General features: G+C 33.7%; 1 protein-coding gene across 1 annotated transcript; it reads right to left on the minus strand.

Moving 5' to 3' along the window:
• Window positions 1–4,891: 4,891 nt before the first annotated feature.
• LOC110791173 (bifunctional TH2 protein, mitochondrial) lies at window positions 4,892–13,813 on the minus strand. The gene is made up of 6 exons (XM_021995923.2): window positions 13,253–13,813; window positions 13,046–13,154; window positions 8,631–8,921; window positions 8,110–8,524; window positions 7,689–7,955; window positions 4,892–5,889 (listed from the first exon to the last, which is right to left on the minus strand). Exons 1-6 carry the CDS (start codon window positions 13,663–13,665, stop codon window positions 5,477–5,479), a joined length of 1,908 nt encoding a protein of 635 aa, XP_021851615.1. The 5' UTR covers window positions 13,666–13,813; the 3' UTR covers window positions 4,892–5,476.
• Window positions 13,814–18,451: the final 4,638 nt, after the last annotated feature.

Consider the following 18,451-nt stretch of genomic DNA (forward strand, 5'->3'; position numbering starts at 1 on the left):
CAATGCCCTATCAACATCCCCTGATTTCAAAAACCCTATAACTAAATCATTCAAAAGCTGAAAAGATCTCAGCCAAGTTACAAATACCACCAAAGAAATCACCTCACTGCCATCTTCAGTGGGACTCGTTGGACCAGAGTTCATCTCCTTCTCTTCCCTCGAATTCTGTACAACATATGAGACAATTGTGCCAGAATTCATCCACAATTTAAAAGGAAGAGATGAAACTGAAGAAGAACTGGTGAACGAGCCGCCTCACAATACCCTCATTCGTCCACAATTTGGGCACCGATAATGCCATATCATCCCCCAATAATCCCTCATCTTCGCGGAAATACTCATCGGACGATTGATCAGAAGCCGTCAAATTAGCAGCAGCCGAAACAGGCGGAGATAATAAGAGGCTGAATGAGAGTGTAGCATCAGCTATGGTAACACCAATTGAAGATTTTTGAGGCGATTCTTGATGACTGGAATTGAAATTAGGGTTGTAATTGTTGGTGTAGTTGTTGGATACTCCGTCATTTTTTGTTGTTGCCTTGTTGGTGATGATAATGGTGGTGTTGCAGGGGTAGGGTGAAATGAGAGAACAAAGGCTCATCTTTGGAAAGTTAGGAAGAAGCGACGGTAGCAGGGGAATGTGGTGACGACGGTGAGGAGTGGTTTTGGTTCAGTGGGAGGAGAGAGAGAGAGTGTTTGGGTGGGTTGGGTGGGATGAGAGAGAAAGTTTGGGTGGGTAGAGCTGTTGAGTGGGGATTTAAGTAAAGAATCGTACCAAACAACACATAAGGGTAAAATGGTAAATTGCAGCTAACGGAGGACTAACGTCCGTTAAGTCTAGGGGTATATTATTAACAATATGAGAAAATAGGGGTATACTATGTATTTTGAAACGCGCAGGGGTATTTGGTGAATTTCGTGAAACCTCAGGGGCATTTCATGAAAAAACCGTATAAAAAATGGTTGGATTAGTCTCAATGTCTACTTTTGAAATTATCAAAAAATATTATTTTTACTAATAGATAATTAGAGATATTAACGGTCAAAGTTGTGCGTTGACAAACGTGAAAGTCAAAATGATACAATTATTTCTAACAAAAGAAGTATATAAGGAGTACTTTGTGGGCATTGTGGCAAAGTTAATGTGGTTTGAAAACACATTGTGTTGAAATGCAAATAGAAAGATTCTACTCTCAGATATCAATTTGGACTTGATGTTAGTTAAGGCATGGTTATATATGTTTGTTGTTTCACATTCTAGCATCACAAATATCGATGACATGCCATGATCAAGACTAGATCATTGTGGTGAAGATGGAGAAGAAAGGAACCATGTGTAAATGCGAGGAAATTCGAAAATAGAGGGACGGGGGAGAGACAACAAAAATATCCTATAAGAACAATATATATACGAAGTAACTATTTTAAAAAAAAATAGAAAAGTTACAGGAAAGTTAGGAAAATCTTCTCTCAAGACTGTAACATAACTTATCTAAGGAAATAAAATAAGAAAACTTGTTGTCTACAATATCCAAACAAAAAAAATATATCATTTTACATTTTTACGTAATGCAAGGAGAATATGAAAAGAGGGAGAACAAAATAAGAAAGAAATGATCGTATTCGAACCTCACATTTTATTGACTTATTGTACGTACATATTAGGAGCACACAAAACCACCTGCTAGTTGTTGCCTCTCGACTGCATTACAATTCATAATATTGTCACTCGTTTCACGATAGAATAGATATGTATGGTAGTAAATGTTGTGACTTTAACAAAATCAAGATTTAAAACTCACCTTCCACGATTGATAATTTTTACGAATTGACAATTAGAAATTTTTTACCAATACCAAAATGCCAAGTTTATAAATTTACATCACCCTTAGTTTAATTCAAACTTAAATCCTTAGAATTCCAAGATACGGAGTAGTTCTCTATAGAACACTAGAACATAGAATAATTTGGTGAAAAATCAACATTACTGAAGAATTTGGTCCACCAAGAGTTGACTAGGTTTGTGATAGGTACCCTTTGAAGATAAGACTATCAAGTCTTCAAGGAAATTATTAGACCCCCTCCTTTTGTTGTTGTTGTTGTTGATGTTATCTTTCCTTCTTTTTCCATTTTATTGATTTCTTCATGTGGCCTTCATTTTCAAACCTACTTCATGTAAAGTTAAATTGATCCAATTTGAATGATCACGTCAAAGAGTTGAAATCTATATGACTTGACCAGATCATCTAAAACAAAAACCTCTGTAATCTACAAAGTTCATATTTCACCATACTGAAATATTATCAAGGTCATTTTAACATAAAAAGTGTATTAAATATTGTGAAATAGATGAAGGAGGAAAATGCGATAAACATTTTGAAACCGAGAAAGTTAAGGAGTACTAATTAACAATCCTGTGGAAAAAGTAACAATTCGTTGTCCACTTGTCCTACAAGGGCTACACGAGAAGGTCTTCAACGGACGGGCAAGGCTACATTTTAAGTATTTAATTATTTTAGCAAGGTGCTAAGGTGATCCAATAACAATTTCACTTGGAGTATCATTTTATCTTTGGTGTTGTGAATGAACCATGAGGGCAATGCAAATTATAAATGAAAGCATAAGAATGTTAACTCGAGAGGGTAAGACTTAACGTACACATGCCATTAATATTACTCCATATGTCCCTTAATATTAGTCCCGCTTTCCTTATAAAGTTGTTTCTTAATACTCGCCCTATTTCTATAAATGACATACTTTTACTAATATTACATCATTTCTCTCATTTAACCATGGACCCACCTATATTCATACTTTCTTACAAAAACATTAAAAATTCAACCCCCACCCCCACCTCTCCTCACAATTTATTTTATGGTCCCATGTACCCCAAACACACCCCCCCCCTTCTCCCCCTTAAAAATATTGACACATTTTTCACTAACTATATTAAAAAATGTCTCACTATCAACTAGTATCACCTAATTAGATAATAAGTCAATTAAATTACCTTAAACTCTATAATAATTAAATCGAAGCGAGTATTTCGAAACGGATAGAGTAACTATATGGTCAATACATCATTGCCTCATCGGCAATCTTACTCCGTAAATGATCTTTTGTAAAAAAGAAAAAAAGGAAGGAATGTATAATTAAATAAAAAAAAAAGTTCATAGTGTTGAAAATGACAAAGAAGAAAATGACAAAGTTGTTGCCAAGTGCAAATGGACGGACTACCGGCGGCTAGCCAGTTGCTTACTGTTCAAAGTTTAAAAAAAATTAAAAACAAAGTCGCAATGTCCGTACAACTGAACTACTCACTACAAGGGTCCCCACAGTATGATGAGTTGATGACATCCACCAAGCACAAATCTTCATTCGACAAACCTAACCTCATTTTTTATTTTTTGTAAATTGACATCACTAAGAAAAACCAAGTAAAAATCAATGGTGTTGATATATAGTGCCATAGTGGTAGTTCAATCTATCTCTTAATTAATTAATAGATGGGTTGAAATTTAACTTTTGTGAACCAAATTTTAACTAGCCCTTAACTCTTAACTGGTTTTTACCCCGTGCGATGCATAAGTATCTTAATTTAAAAAATCGGTTACATCGTTTATGTAATATAAAGTATTATACGTAAATTTTGAAATAATAAAATGTGAAGCATTTGGAGTATAATGAAATTAAATTTAGAATATGACATAAATAAAAGTAATTTTGAAATAAAGTGAACATCTAATTAAGGAGGAGAAGTGAAAGGATGGATATAAATGATGATTTAACAACAAAATAAAATAATAAAAAGATATGACACATAGCGTCACTTTATGCAAACATTGTGTTTTAAAATATTAGTATAGATTAGACTATTAGAGTATTTAAGACGTGGGAATTAGTTACATTCTTTGGAGACGGACAATTAAAGAGATCTTTAACAAAAACTTGTTGTGGTGGTCCATTATAATTCAGGAGTCTTGCCTACTTAGTCACTAATTCTTTGTTGTAAGTAACTTAAGATATAAGAAATACCCACCAAAATTCAAATGATGTCTTGTTCTAGTGGTTAAAACTGAGGACATGTGTACAATAAATTTCACGTTCAAATCCCCCGTCCTATTTGTAAAATTTATATTGGTCTCGTAGATCATTTACAAAATAATAATAATAATAATAATAATAATAATAATAATAATAATAATAATAATAATAATAATAATAATAATAATAATAATAATTTTTTTAAAAAAAAAAAGAAAGAAAAAAAAAAGGGTACCCACCAAAGATCATAAAAGGTAAAAGAAAAGTGAGTTAATGAGTACCCAAACTAAAAATGCTATGCGTAAGCTCAATTATTGTGGCATTACCTAATTGTTGAATGCAAAAAGTAACTATGAGTTTCATGAATTGTGAATGGACCAAGTGGATTTGACCTTTTAATACTCACTCCTCACCCAACCTTATTTTAATGAAACTTTGGTTCCATTTACTTCCTTATTAATCACCTTATAGCGTAGCCCAATTACAAAATCTGATGACACCATCGTTTAAAGATGTACATGAACTTTTTTTATACTCCTATTTGAGATGACTAAATCTGTCGTTATACGAATACAAAGAGAAAGCCAAGTAACTAATGCTCAGAGTAGTACTGAACATATGGACCATACCGGTAACTTGGGAAATGATTTTCATGAACAGAGTAGAACCCAGGATTCGCCAACAGAGAAACATCAACCAAACTGAACAAAAACATATTCCTTACCAGACTGATGATCAAGGTCTGTTGATGAAGTAAGCAATACATGAACTGCTGCACAAAAGCATTCTTAAAACCTGTCCTAAATCAACACCAACTAAATGTAAAAAATTCAGATACGCATAAAAATGAACTGTCCAGAACCTGCTTCTTAGCCAACAAATAGATCAGAGCTCACCAGTAGAATCAAAGTTTTGAATATTAACAAAACAGTTTATGAGGGATACAACAATTACATGTTCCATTCGAACTTCCAATAATATGTTCCCTAAGTTCCTATATAACCCCAAAAATTGAACAGGAATGCCATTGACAGAACAAAGAGGCCATTACAGTAGATTTTAACGCGACTGCAGAAACTCTCTCTGAAACCACCAAGATCATGTCGCACCTGCCAAAGAATACTTCACAGCACCATATCAACAGTTCAGAAATGGCATTAACCTCGTCAAGGAATTAAAAGGGGAAGTCTAGATAGCAGCTTTTGTAGGTATCACACTTTTTACCAGCGTGCACAGCTGAAAAGGGTAGCAAACTAAATCTCCAAAATAGCGATGATGCTATGCTTGTAGACAAAAAAGGCAAAAAAGAATAGCTCATCCGTGGCCCATAATAAAACCAGCCACCAATTTGTATGCATGTCCTATGATATATGGCAGTTGCTTCAATCCTAAACTAATATGAAAATTGGCTCATCCAAGGCAAGAATCAACCCTAACACCCCAAAATGAATGCATGTATTTCAGCCCAACTTGAAGCTGTGTAAAGAACACCAGGCTTGGTCTTCCAACTGATAGAACTTCCTTCAACACATTCCCTTTGTTTCTTAACCAAACCTTCAAACAATGGTACAAATGAAATACCAAAGTGACTCCCAAGTCTCCTCAAGCTTGAACTCGATCCAACGACGACTCCTATGTCCGCCTTGAGTAAGCAAAGCAAGTCACCAATTGAATCCCCTATATATACACTAAAGTTCTTCTTGTCATTACCACGATTAACCAATATCTCATCGAATGCTTGAAGTTTGTCAATGGGAGATTCAACCTTCATGATGATGTCACCAGTAGTAATGGAGTCTTCATATATGAATTCATTTGCATGTATATTTAATGCATCCAACCCCCCTGGGTCCAGAAAAAAAAAATATTAGCAACTTCTTGTTTATTTGGAAGAATATTGGGGCAAACTGGTGAGAACTCTAAGAACCATGGAAGAACTGAAATCATGTTCCAATCACTGAATATTATATTTTGGGTTGGCATTAAGGGAGGCAATGAGATAATTCTGGCTTCCATTACTACTCTTCCTCAACAAATTGTAATTTTATTCTAACCTAGGACCTGTACCCAGGACCCAATCTCCAAGCTACTCATTATGTGAAGACACTCAAGACAGCAGTGCAAATAGCCATTACACTACCAATAGCACAGATATGAGACAATGAAACTTTTCGGTATACCGAAATAATGCCAATGAAAAATAGTTATTTTAGATTTTCAAATGACAGATACTCTTCTCTGTAAAGCTACTTTCAGTTCAGGACACTAGAATAACAACCAATTGACCACATAAAAAACTGAATATATTACCTATCCAACCCAAAGACATAGGACGCAGGAACCTGAGGTATTAACATACAAATCATACTAAGAGTAACCACACATAATAACCCCCATCAACAAAGATAACAATAACCACCTACATTCTTTCACTACTTCCAATTACTCAATTAGTTCACATCTCTTAGGGTTGCATAATATACTTTCAAATACATGTCCCAAGTCAGCACTCCCCCAAACTTGGATTCACTAATAAAAAAAATATGACTCTGCAATTCACTTAATCTAACATTTGCAATATAGGAAGTATGTTGTGTTATCAGCTCATCCGACATGAAATTGTTTAAGGGAATGGTAAAGAACTTTGCATCCAACATACATGTCCTAGTTGATACAGCTTCAATAACAAACATGTGAGTTCATTGATAATCACATCTCTGTAGGAGGTAATGAGCTAAAATCAAAATTGACACCAAATATTTCAAGGTTAAATCACAGAAGCTTCATTAAGACCGCTTTATGTTACCTTATACAAGAGGGATCCAAATCATCTAGAGTGATTTTTTTCTTAAAGTTTCATAGAATGGTGCAATCTTAACAACCATCTAAATGATCACAAATTAACCATATCTAATTTTAGAACTCATATATTCCTCAATTTTAATCTCTCTAATTAGTTTGGTGATGTTTTATTTTCTCTCATCAAAGATAAGTCATGAGCTAGTTGTAAAATTGATACTGTTTACAACTAAAATAGAGAAAGTCAGAGAGATTGAAAGTAAAAGTTAAATTGGTACTCCATACATAAAATATCATGCATTAACCCACAAATAAAATTGTAATTTTCATAGACCTTGAGATATTTCATCTTAAACTCTTAAACTTGCAAGTAGAAAGCAATAAACAATAGAATCCGAATTGGTCGTATAATAAATTGAAGAGGGAGGAGTTTTTAATCACTATATATACTCCATAACTCCTTGTGGAGTGGAATATTTTTATTCATTTGTGTTCTATTTTCTGAAGATTGTTTAAAAAATGCAAATAAAAATTTAGGCCATTGGATATGGTAGACAGACGGTTAAGATTGCACTCATTCTATGAAACTCCGGAAAAATTACTGTAGAGGATTTGAATCCATGCAAAGAGGGTGTAAATAATCCAACCAATAATGAGCTAATTTCTGGTGCATAACAATTAACAACAGAATCATCAGAAATGACCTCACTAAACAAAATGTTCTTAGAACTCCCAATAAAGCAAACAACATGCAGATCTTCGTAGTAATATTATCGCACTTAGCATAATGATAGAGGTCCAGGGAACACTAAATAGAAGAAGCTAGTTAAGAAGATGCACTTTACCTGATGAAAAGGCTGATCTGATCAGATCACCGCACCAACAATATGAAAGTACATGGAAATTCACATCCTGATTTTCTTTATGTACAGCATTCTGGAAGAAACTAGTACAGCCAGCTTGAAGGATTATACGTTCACCAGCCTTTCGGATGTCTTCAATGTTCACACCTTTGAGGACTCCGGACTCGATCACCCTTGCATTGGCCTTTTTCTCAAAATCAGCGAGTAACTCGAGTGCCTTTTGCAGAGCTTCATAACTGAACTCCACTCCTAGCAATAACTCCAATAAGCAACTTTTTCTAAAAAAATGACCAAAATTAAACAAACCAAAACACAGAAGGGCTCTGCACACACCACCACCACCCCACCCCACCCCCAACCCTCAAAATACATAAAAATAAAAACCATGATATGATGTAGATACCTTTATCCGCTGATAGAATATTCTCGATACATTGCTCGTACTCCTCTGTGTACTGCCTCGAGAGAACACCCCATGTATTTCTCAAATCAGCAGATGACATCCGAGTAATTTGACTGTCAGTTGGACTTTGATCAGACTTCGGAGCTGTTACAATTGCAATTTCAGCTAATATTGCAGACGAATCAACAACTGTGCAAGTCAAGTCAAAATCTGAAAATAGCGTGAGATGCCAATCTTCAGGATTAAGCTCTTTCCACAAGGGAGCCACGGTCTTTTGTGCAAGAGGTTGTGCCGCAAAGAATTCTGTCTCAAGCTTCATGGCCTGTTTATAAAGCTTCTCGATAATATCAAGCTCTTCACCAGTTAGAGAGGCACTCAACTTATCCAGCAATTCCTCGATTTGCAAAGTGCATGCCTGGATCAAATTGAAATAACTTAGTTGATTGCTCATTATAGGTTAAACGTTATCCCTAAGCCATAAAAATGGAGAACTATACTAACAGCTCAATACCATGACAAACCTGGAAATCTTCAGATGAATAATTGTCAATCCACTTCTTATAGGGGTGACTACTGGCGTCTTTATCCACCACAGCCTGAAGCTGCTTCCCAAGATAGGCATATAGCCTCATACAAGGTGTCATTGCGCCCAAAGTGTAAGCTGCTATCTTTGTCTTTTCGAATGGAGTTGCAAGCTTACCTAGACCTTTTACTCCTTCAACTTTTCCTGAAGCTGTTGCTAAAAGAAAATCTATATACTTTTGAGTTGCAGAATTACGGGAGCTTTCTTTGCCAAGGTCGGAACCCCATTCCTGCAAAAATCATATCATAAGAGCACACAAATATCTGCAGAAATTTTCATAACAAATTAAATGCATATTTCAATCATTTCGTAAGATGCACCAAAGTGCTGTGTCACAAAGCTTTATCATTGTTTGGAAAAGCCATCTCAGTATTTTTGTAACATTGTAAGCATGATATGTATCAATAATAAGCTATAAATTTTATTTTAATTAAACAACAGATATAATCCAAAAAAGAAAAGTTGATAGAGCACAAAAAGGCATAAAACACCACACCATTTGCTAGACAATTAGACAAAAATACATTAATAAAAGCACAGCTTCAAAATTTAATAAAACCAAACAAAAAAGAATGCAAAATTCAAGGGAAAAGGCCGAAGGCATGATTTGATTAAAATCAGTGGTCAACTTCTGAAACGAAGATGTATTGAATTTGAAGGTGACAAACTGGAGTATATGAATCTATCTCTGTATGAATAACCTTGACGTATATAAAGTGACTAAATCCCTCTAATGAATTTATCTAACAAAATTTTCCAATTTGACTACTCTACATGGATAGTTTTTTTATGCCCAAAAGGATATCAATTAACAAAAATTGACATCTTCACGGTCCAGCAAGTAGCATCAAGCTCCACAGTACAGACCGAATATGCAATTTAGTATATTTGACAGGCAAAAGAAAAACATATTAATCTGCTATTAATTATGACAATTCTTATACAGCATCCACAAATTATAAACTTCAACTTGTATGTGGGAAAAAGCATTATGACAATTAACAAATACATCCAATTACCTAGCAAGATTACACTCAATGATACTCCATGATCCTAGCACCCCAAAAGTAATAAAAACTAAAAGAGACAATTTAGGTAAGTTCTACCGAAGTTGGCCTGTGACATTCTTTTCCTTCAGCATCAAGAAAATCTGAAACATCCATACCCTCTAGTGCGAACAAACAGCCAACACGCACAGAGTAAATCAATTGGGGAAAATGATGGAGAATCATAAATCCTGAATGGAAAATTGGCAGTACTCCTAATGAATCAAACCCCCCATGTCGTAGAAGAATGTCCAGAGCAAATCAACAATTACCTGAGTCCCAAAAATAAAATTCCACAATTTCCTCCTTCCCTCTCAAGAAATAGTCGATGGTTTAAATATTAATATTCCTATCCTCTCTATCACATCACCACTTTTTCTCTGTTATCATGGCATTTTCTCTCTTTGATCCCCTTCTAGTGAATTTACTTACATACAATTCACAAAAAAGGTACTAAAATCAACCATGAAGTTTATTTTGGGTTGAAACCAGTACTTTGATTATCTGATTTCCATGTGAAGCAAGCCTCGTTCATCTAATCCAGCAACTAAAATAAACTAATACAGAATATTGGGTAGAGAATGTCCCAAATCCCTATGGATCCTAAAATGAAACAAATTATCATTTCCAACCAGGCTGCTAGTTTCATGAGCCTTTAGCATTCTAGTTGATGATACATAATAATTGACAAAATAGCAAGAAAATGTGTTCTCAGGTACCATAACGCTAAATACCAGTTCATCCTGGTCATTTCCTAAGTGTTAACACCGAGACTACACTGTATTATCATCCAACACGGCAACACCTAACTGGAACATCATATGATTCCTTTTTTTTTAACTTGTTCCGTAATGAATGTTTGAGCTATTCACAAGTATATTACTTTGACCTTATTTTTTTACTAATATATAAAAGCAAATGTTAGTGTGAATACTTGCACCAATTGGACTTATACACTATTTGGCACACTCTCCTATGACCATATTTCGTGATTTATATGCAAGGAAAACATAGTCACGTAGAATCTTGTTAAATTCGTCTCAACAATTACTTATAAAATATCAACATTTTATATTTTTTAAAGATAATTAAAGATGTTAATGGTCAAAATCATCATTGGTAAGCGTGAAACTCCAAATGGTGCAAGTAAAAAGAAGGGGGAAGCATGTTATTGGTAATATAAATTTAAAAATCAACTTTTTATAACTTTTCCTAAAAGATAATCAAAGATACTCCCTCCGTATTTATTTAAGAGATACACTTGGTCGGGCACGCGTATTAAGAAAAAGAATTGAATGAAATAAAGTAATAAAACAAGTGGGGTTGAGTAGATATTTTAATAAGTAAAACAAGTGGGGACCATGTTTAGGGGATGGGGGGTGGGGATGGGGTGTAGATAGATTATTTAATTAGATGGTGGGGTTGATAAGTTACTAAAAATGGCAAGTGTATCTCTTAAATAAATACGGCCGGAAAAGGTAAGTGTATCTCTTAAATAAGTACAGAAGGAGTATTAATGGTAAAAAATGTGCCGGTAAAATTTGAAAAACTAAAAAAAAACCGAATTGTTTTATAAGAAGAAATAATTTCTTCTATAAATAATAATACTAGTATGCTAGACGTCACACTAGTAAATAATTGGGAAGACTCATTAGGCTGCGTTCTATTCACCTGATTTTCACTTATTTATCCTGAAATAATCTTATCTGAACTTATCTGAACTTAACTGAACTTATCTGAACTTATTGGAACTTATCAAAACTTATTTTAGTTATAAATTGTACTTGGCCAACCCTTATTTTTCCTGAACTTATCTTATCTGAACTTATCTAAACTTAACTGAACTTATTTGAACTTATTTTTCCTTTAATAAGTGGAAATAAGGTGAACAGAACATGACCTTAGTCATACCAAAAGAAAAACAATATCGTTACTAGTGTTGCATCGACAATACTGTTTTGTTACCTAAGGGCTAAGGGCTAAGGGCTAAGGGCTAAGGTTCACATTTATATAGAAATTGATGTTTACAAGATTTTGGAGGACTTGGTAAAACGGCAATCACAATGACACAAAATTTGGAGGAGATAAATGGCCTTTAGAAGCATGTACAACTTGTCAGTTATAACTTCAGTTCAGGAGCTTACTAATCTTACAATACCCCTATAAAGAAATGGGTCACATGCTAGCTTGTTCAAGTCAAGGGTCACTCTAGCAATTTGGAAAGCAGGCTTTAATTCTTTTACACAAAAAGATTTGAGAAGATGGAGCAATACAGGAAGTCATAGCACAATTCATAGATAACACCAGTAAATGTATTAACAAAAGGGCCAAATAAATTTCACTCCTCATCAATTGAACCCAATACTAGACTCTCAAGCATTTTCTAACTACACATGGTACTATGAGCCTTGCCTAGCATTTCAAATTACAAATCCCATTTTCTGTACTTAAACCAAATCTTTCATGCATGCTAGGTTGGTCCACACTGCATGTAATATTCTAATCAAATCTACAATCAACATGCCTCGTGTAAAATAAGCCCTCTTCATCAACATGCAAACTCATCATCTGATATTGACACTGATGATCTAACCAAAACATAAGAAACGCGATGATTCTAAATAAGTGAATAGTAATTGTATACAGGATCTAATCACAATTATAAAAGAGATAACATGAGTTGCTCTGTAATCAGGTTTCTAAAGCTAATTTAACAAGGCATATTGGAACTGTCTCATCCAAACTAGATTCCCCCTGACCCTGCAGTAGTATTCCTTCTCTCCAATCTCCACACCTATCTCTTTGTCCCTTGCCAAAGAAGGACCAATGCCTGTTTACTAAGACAATCTCCAGCAGGTTTGGAGAAGGTTTTGGGGGACTTAGCTAGGTGAGTTTCATCCATAAATATGTGTTACTCGTCTACCAAGTAATTTGATGATTGTGTCTCATTACTTAAGCATAGTTCCGTTAGCAGTTCATTACCAAAGCGAACAAGTTCTCTTAGAAACAAAACATTGAAAACACAAGTTATCGAAGTCGGATTACAAGAAACCAGAAGTTATTGAAGCGCAATCATCCGAATAAATATCTAGGTTCAAGCTATTATGCTAATCATAAAAGAAACACAGAACGCCAAGAAAAAGAAGATCATCGTAACTTGCTTCAAGCCAGCAATAAACATCCTACACAATAATCTATTTTCTCTCAGGCTTTATCAAATATTCCACACACTTAAACTACGATAACGGATTACACTACTGTTGATAAAAATATAAGATAATGCGAATTTCCGTCAAGAATCCAGTACCTCAGCAAAAGAATCATGCATTTTCAGTTCTTCCAGAATGTTCTTTCTCAGCTCCGAAATTGCAATTTTATCGTCATCGTCGTCCGCACATTCTTCCGACAATTCATACCTGAAACAAACAACAAAAATCAATTTCTCATCGTATTCGATTATCAAACAAACACACAAAGAAGAAGGCGATAGAAAGAGAAGCAAGAGACTACTGACGCTTGAGCGAAGGCCTTGAGGAAATGAACATCCTGAGAGAGATAATGGCGGAAAGATTCAAGCCGAAGATCACCAGCAGCAAGGGAGATAACAAATGGAGTAAAGAGGGAGAAAGTAGAGTCGCGCTTGAACTTGTTCCAGGACCTTCTAGAGACGCCTACATCATTGGCAACAACTCCGACTCCGATCGACGGCGTGGTAGACCTCGGCGGAGGAGCCGTCGCCATTGAAGAAGAAAAAGATTTTGAATCGCCGGAGAACGAAGGCAGGAGACGGCGGAGAGAGAAAAAGGGCGGAAGTACGGGTGAAGAGAGAAGAAAGAGAGGAGATCGGAGAGAAGTGGAGGGGGATTTATAGGAGGGGAGAGAGAAGGAAAGGGAGGTTTTGATTGGAGAGGTGAAGAGAGGACGCATCAAATCAGAGGAGCGGTTTAATTATAATTTTGGTGTTATTATTACTGCACACGGGAGAGAAATGGGAGGAGAGAGAAAATGGTGGTTTTGGGAGGATGAAGGAGGGAGGAAGGAAGGAATGGAAACTATCTCAATACTTTTTGGATAGAAAGTAAAGGTTGTTGAGAGTGATGGGCTTTTCGTGATATGTTGGCCATCTTTTTGACATGAACAACTATATTTTATTTATTTATTTACTCCGTATATAGTAGAGTCGTCGGATAGGGTATACGGATTATAGACGGTTACATAACGAGTGTAATTTGATTTGAATATTTGATCGTATTGATAATGTGTTGTGTAGGGTTATGGTTTAGCTTTTGTGCGGGTATAATGAGTTGATCATATGAACATGTAAATTTTTTGCCTAGTCACTTTGTGCTTCGTTGAATTGCGGCCGGAGCGGGTTAGTTTAATTTACGAGAAGGATTTTACAAGTTTTGAACCTCTTGCTTATTCAATCAAACTTCATAAGGTAGTTTTTTGGGATGGGTGAATGAAATACCGAGTATATGAAAGTCTCGGATTTTATACTCCTAATGAAAGTTGTTCGCGCTGCATTTTTATGTTACGAATAGCGGTGGGTCGAAAGTTTTTGTTGCATTGTGTTTATAGAATAACCAATTCCTAGTCGGTCATGTCTACCTGAAACTAGTATCACAATTAAAAGTTCGAAACATTATTTACACAAAAATCGAACCCTTAACCTCAAACTTCAAATAATATGGTTTTCAAATAATATGGTTTATCCACCAAAGTAAGTCATGTTTCATGTCTTCTTTTCCAAACAAAAAGAACAAATGACAAAATAATAAAGACAAAAGAGCATGATTAATTGATTATGATTATCCACATAGTGATTGAGGGCTAGGGCTACAAACGAGACGAGTCGAGTTTTACCATGTCCGAGATAAGCTTGATAAGGATATTCACTGTTCGAGCTTGTCTCGTGCTTAACCGGGTTGAGCTTTTGTAATATGCTATTCGAGCTTTGTTCGCTAAGCATTAGGATGTCTCGAGCAGGCTCGCGCTTGAACCCGAGCTCGAGCTAAACGAGCTTAGAGAAATCGTTAAATTGATTTAAATCATATAATCAAGGAGAAACTTCAAAAAATCTATGTATGGCTGGAATATTCAATGGGATATTATACTACATGATATATTCGCTTCCGTTTATACATTTCTTAACATATAAGGGTCATATTATTTTTTAAAAACTTATATTTTATTCCATTTAAATTACTTTTTCGAGCTTGAGCGAGTTATAAAAGGGCATATAAACGAGCCTATAAACCGAGTAATTAATGAGCTGTAAACGAGTGCTTGTGAACATTAACGAGTTGAACGTGATATTGTTCGAGTTTGGCTCGTTTACTTATCGAGGCTAGATTTTTTGTTCAAACTCGTTCATTAGTTAATAAACGAGTTTTGACCCAACTTCTTCGCAAGTTATTAGTAAACATATCAGCTCATTCGCAGCCGTATAGAGGGCCGAGACCAGATGGATGTTCGAATATTGTGATATTCTATATTTCATTTTATTAATTAATGAAAATGGAGTCTCGTTTACCTTCCAAAGTCCAAATATTTCATCTAAATATTTTTAATTGGTATAACTAGTTAGTGTCCCTTGCGATGCACCGGGGTGTTGCATATAGTTTATTTTTATTTTTTTCCTTTAAAATCTACTTATAAATTTCTTTATATATGTAGTTTGAAAATAAAATGAATTTCATATTCAGTATAAGAATAGAATTGGTTGACCAACAATTGGTGTACTAAATATTTTAGTAATTTTCTTTATTTGTGAAAAACTATATTTTTTGTACTACTTTACAAATTTGTTAAGTTACAATTGTATATTGAGCTACAAAGTCAAAATACATTTTAGAGGAAAAAAACACATTTGATTATCTAAAAGAAAGCGCAATATAGTTTTTCCCTATTCTTTCGCTATTAATTTCATAGTTTTATGTTTGATCTAAATAAATGCAATGATTTGATTACTTAACGAATATAAACTAATAAAAAAAAATTGTTATCATAATTTTTTACTCAAATACGGAGTAGATAAACTTGCACATTAAATTTTTAAACATTCAAAAGAACGAGTTTTCTCTTTTTTTTAATTGTTTTAGAGTCATAAGTTGTATTGTTGGAGTGATGGATAGAAATTTGCATTAACATATGAGAGGTCATGGGTTCAAGGATTCTTTTCTCTGTTAATTTGATGGGTTTATGTTTGATCTAAATAAATGCAATGATTTTATTACTTAACGAATATAAAATAAATAAAAAATTGTTATCATAAATTGTTACTCAAATAGATAAACTTGCACATTAAATTTGTATACATTCAAAAGAACGTCTTTTCTCTATTTTTAATTGTTTTAGAGTCATAAGTTGTATCGTTGGAGTGATGGAAACTTTGCATTAACATATGAGAGGTCATGGTTTCAAGGATGGATAACATCATTTTTTGGTGTGGACATAATAAAAAATTATGTGCGATATGACATGGCATATGACATGGCGCGACGATGCCATGTCATTTGTCAAGTCATTGCAACACATGGCGTGATGGCATAGATTACCTTGAAGATTTAATAATATATATAGATTTATTATTTGTTTATTATCTAAAAACGAACAAAGGGAGTATTATTTATTTATTTAATTTTCCACGTTTCACAATAGGTTAATATATATAATTGATTGTTTGAACGAAAATTATATGGATCAGCTTTTACATCAATCGACTTCAACATTAACTAGTGTAAAGTCACTTTCCAATAAATGTTACTCTCTTTGTCCCAAAATATTTTTTACGTTTGGTATTTTATATGCGATTTAATGACTAATTAATGTGCATTGAGAATCCTCTATTTTTTTTATTAAAACAAGACAAACTACTTTTATTTATAATGTTTTTACTTTTATCAATAACCTAACATTGAAAAAATGGAAAGATTTAATGACCCAATGGAAAAGTGTGAAAGATTAAATACCCCAATGAATTTAAGGTTAAAAAATTCTTGACATAATTTTTAATAGAATATTAAAGCATTTATGTGATAATATAAAAGAAAATATAAAAAATATTTTGGGACGGAGGGAGTACTTACGTTAGCTAGAACTATCTTTATTTTATAAGGGAACTCTCGAGGTTGTTCTCGTAAATGACCTTTTGGTGTCCCCTATAGAATAGACTAAAATACCCAAGGAAAATTCACAATTTAAAAGCTTATTAGTTTAGTGATTTAAAAATGTACTACGTAATATTTAATGCAAATTAGCAAATTAGGAAAATTAAATAATATCATGCCTAGAATCTTACCTATTGGCAATTTGATAACAAAAAGTTAACAGAAAATTAAATAATTTCTCCAACAAACATAAAAGGAAGTAAGTAAAAAATTATGGAAATCAAGCCCATAATATCTCATTTTCTTTTGCGAAAATAATAAAACATGTCAACAGAAGTCAAAAGAAGACAAAAAAATCAAATAATATTACAAATTTATTATAATTGCCAAAATCTTATTCTATATACTGAAAACTAAAATTATTCAAACCACTTCTGTCATTCGATTTACTGTAAAAGTAATAGGAATTAACATTATTCTAAGAAAAAAAAAGTAAATCAAACACACGAGCTTATCCCAAAAAAATCCACCATCGTTTCTCTTAAGTCGCGCCATACACGTGAGTATATGTATTCTTCTTCCAAATGCATGCACAAATTAAGAAAATATAAATATAAATTGTGTTGTTGAGATTTGTCATTTCGACGATAAAAATCACACATTATATTGATATAGATCTTTTAAACATTTTCTTAACTTTTCAATCAGTCGTTTGTGATGAAACATTTTAATTGTTATTGAACAATGGGTTAAGATACACTATGAAGAAGGAAAAAAAAGTAGTCATTATACGTTCATAATTTTGTATTTCTTAATGTCAACATACACGCATTCTAAAATCCACGCACGCATCGTGTGCATAAAAGACTAGTACTATCATATTACTAGTTCGTGCCCATGCTAATGCACGGGATATCTACAAATGCATAAAACTGCTCAGTCAATATAAAAATTAAGAATGTTTACCCGTAAGCAACATCAAGATGAACATGGATATCATGTTTTGACTTTTTTGTGATAGTATGGACTATGGAGTACATGTTTGGACTTTTATTATACTTAAACCCCGAATTATGATACTAAACAATAACATCAATGTAATTTAAGAAAATCACAACAGTAAATGACAAATCGAAACTTTGAACCTATTCTTCTACCAATCAATTATTGGTGAATAAATATTTTTCAATAAATGTTATTCTTATCCTATCATCTATGTGATTTTGCTTGCGATATGGATCGCTTTGCTAAATTTGTACACGGTCATATAATCCGGATAACGATTCTAACAACAGTGTTCTATTTTGATAGAGCAATGAATTTAACTCGACCAATTTGATCATTTTATAGTCCATTTTTTTATAGAAAGATTACATTAATATTATTAATTTTGGTTATCTTGTTGGAGATTATTGTAATGTGTGATGGTCCATGTGGAGATCGAAGTTATATTATTTCCTCCCTGTTTTTTAAATGATACAAATTTTATTTTAAATTTTGCTTGATTGGTTTTTATGAAGTTTATTTGGAATACTTAAAAGATGACGGTTTCTATATTTATTAGGTTGATTGGAATCATTCTTCAATTTATTTTATAATTT

This window comes from Spinacia oleracea, chromosome 4 (genome assembly GCF_020520425.1).
Source record: "Spinacia oleracea cultivar Varoflay chromosome 4, BTI_SOV_V1, whole genome shotgun sequence".
Classification (NCBI taxonomy): domain Eukaryota; kingdom Viridiplantae; phylum Streptophyta; class Magnoliopsida; order Caryophyllales; family Amaranthaceae; genus Spinacia; species Spinacia oleracea.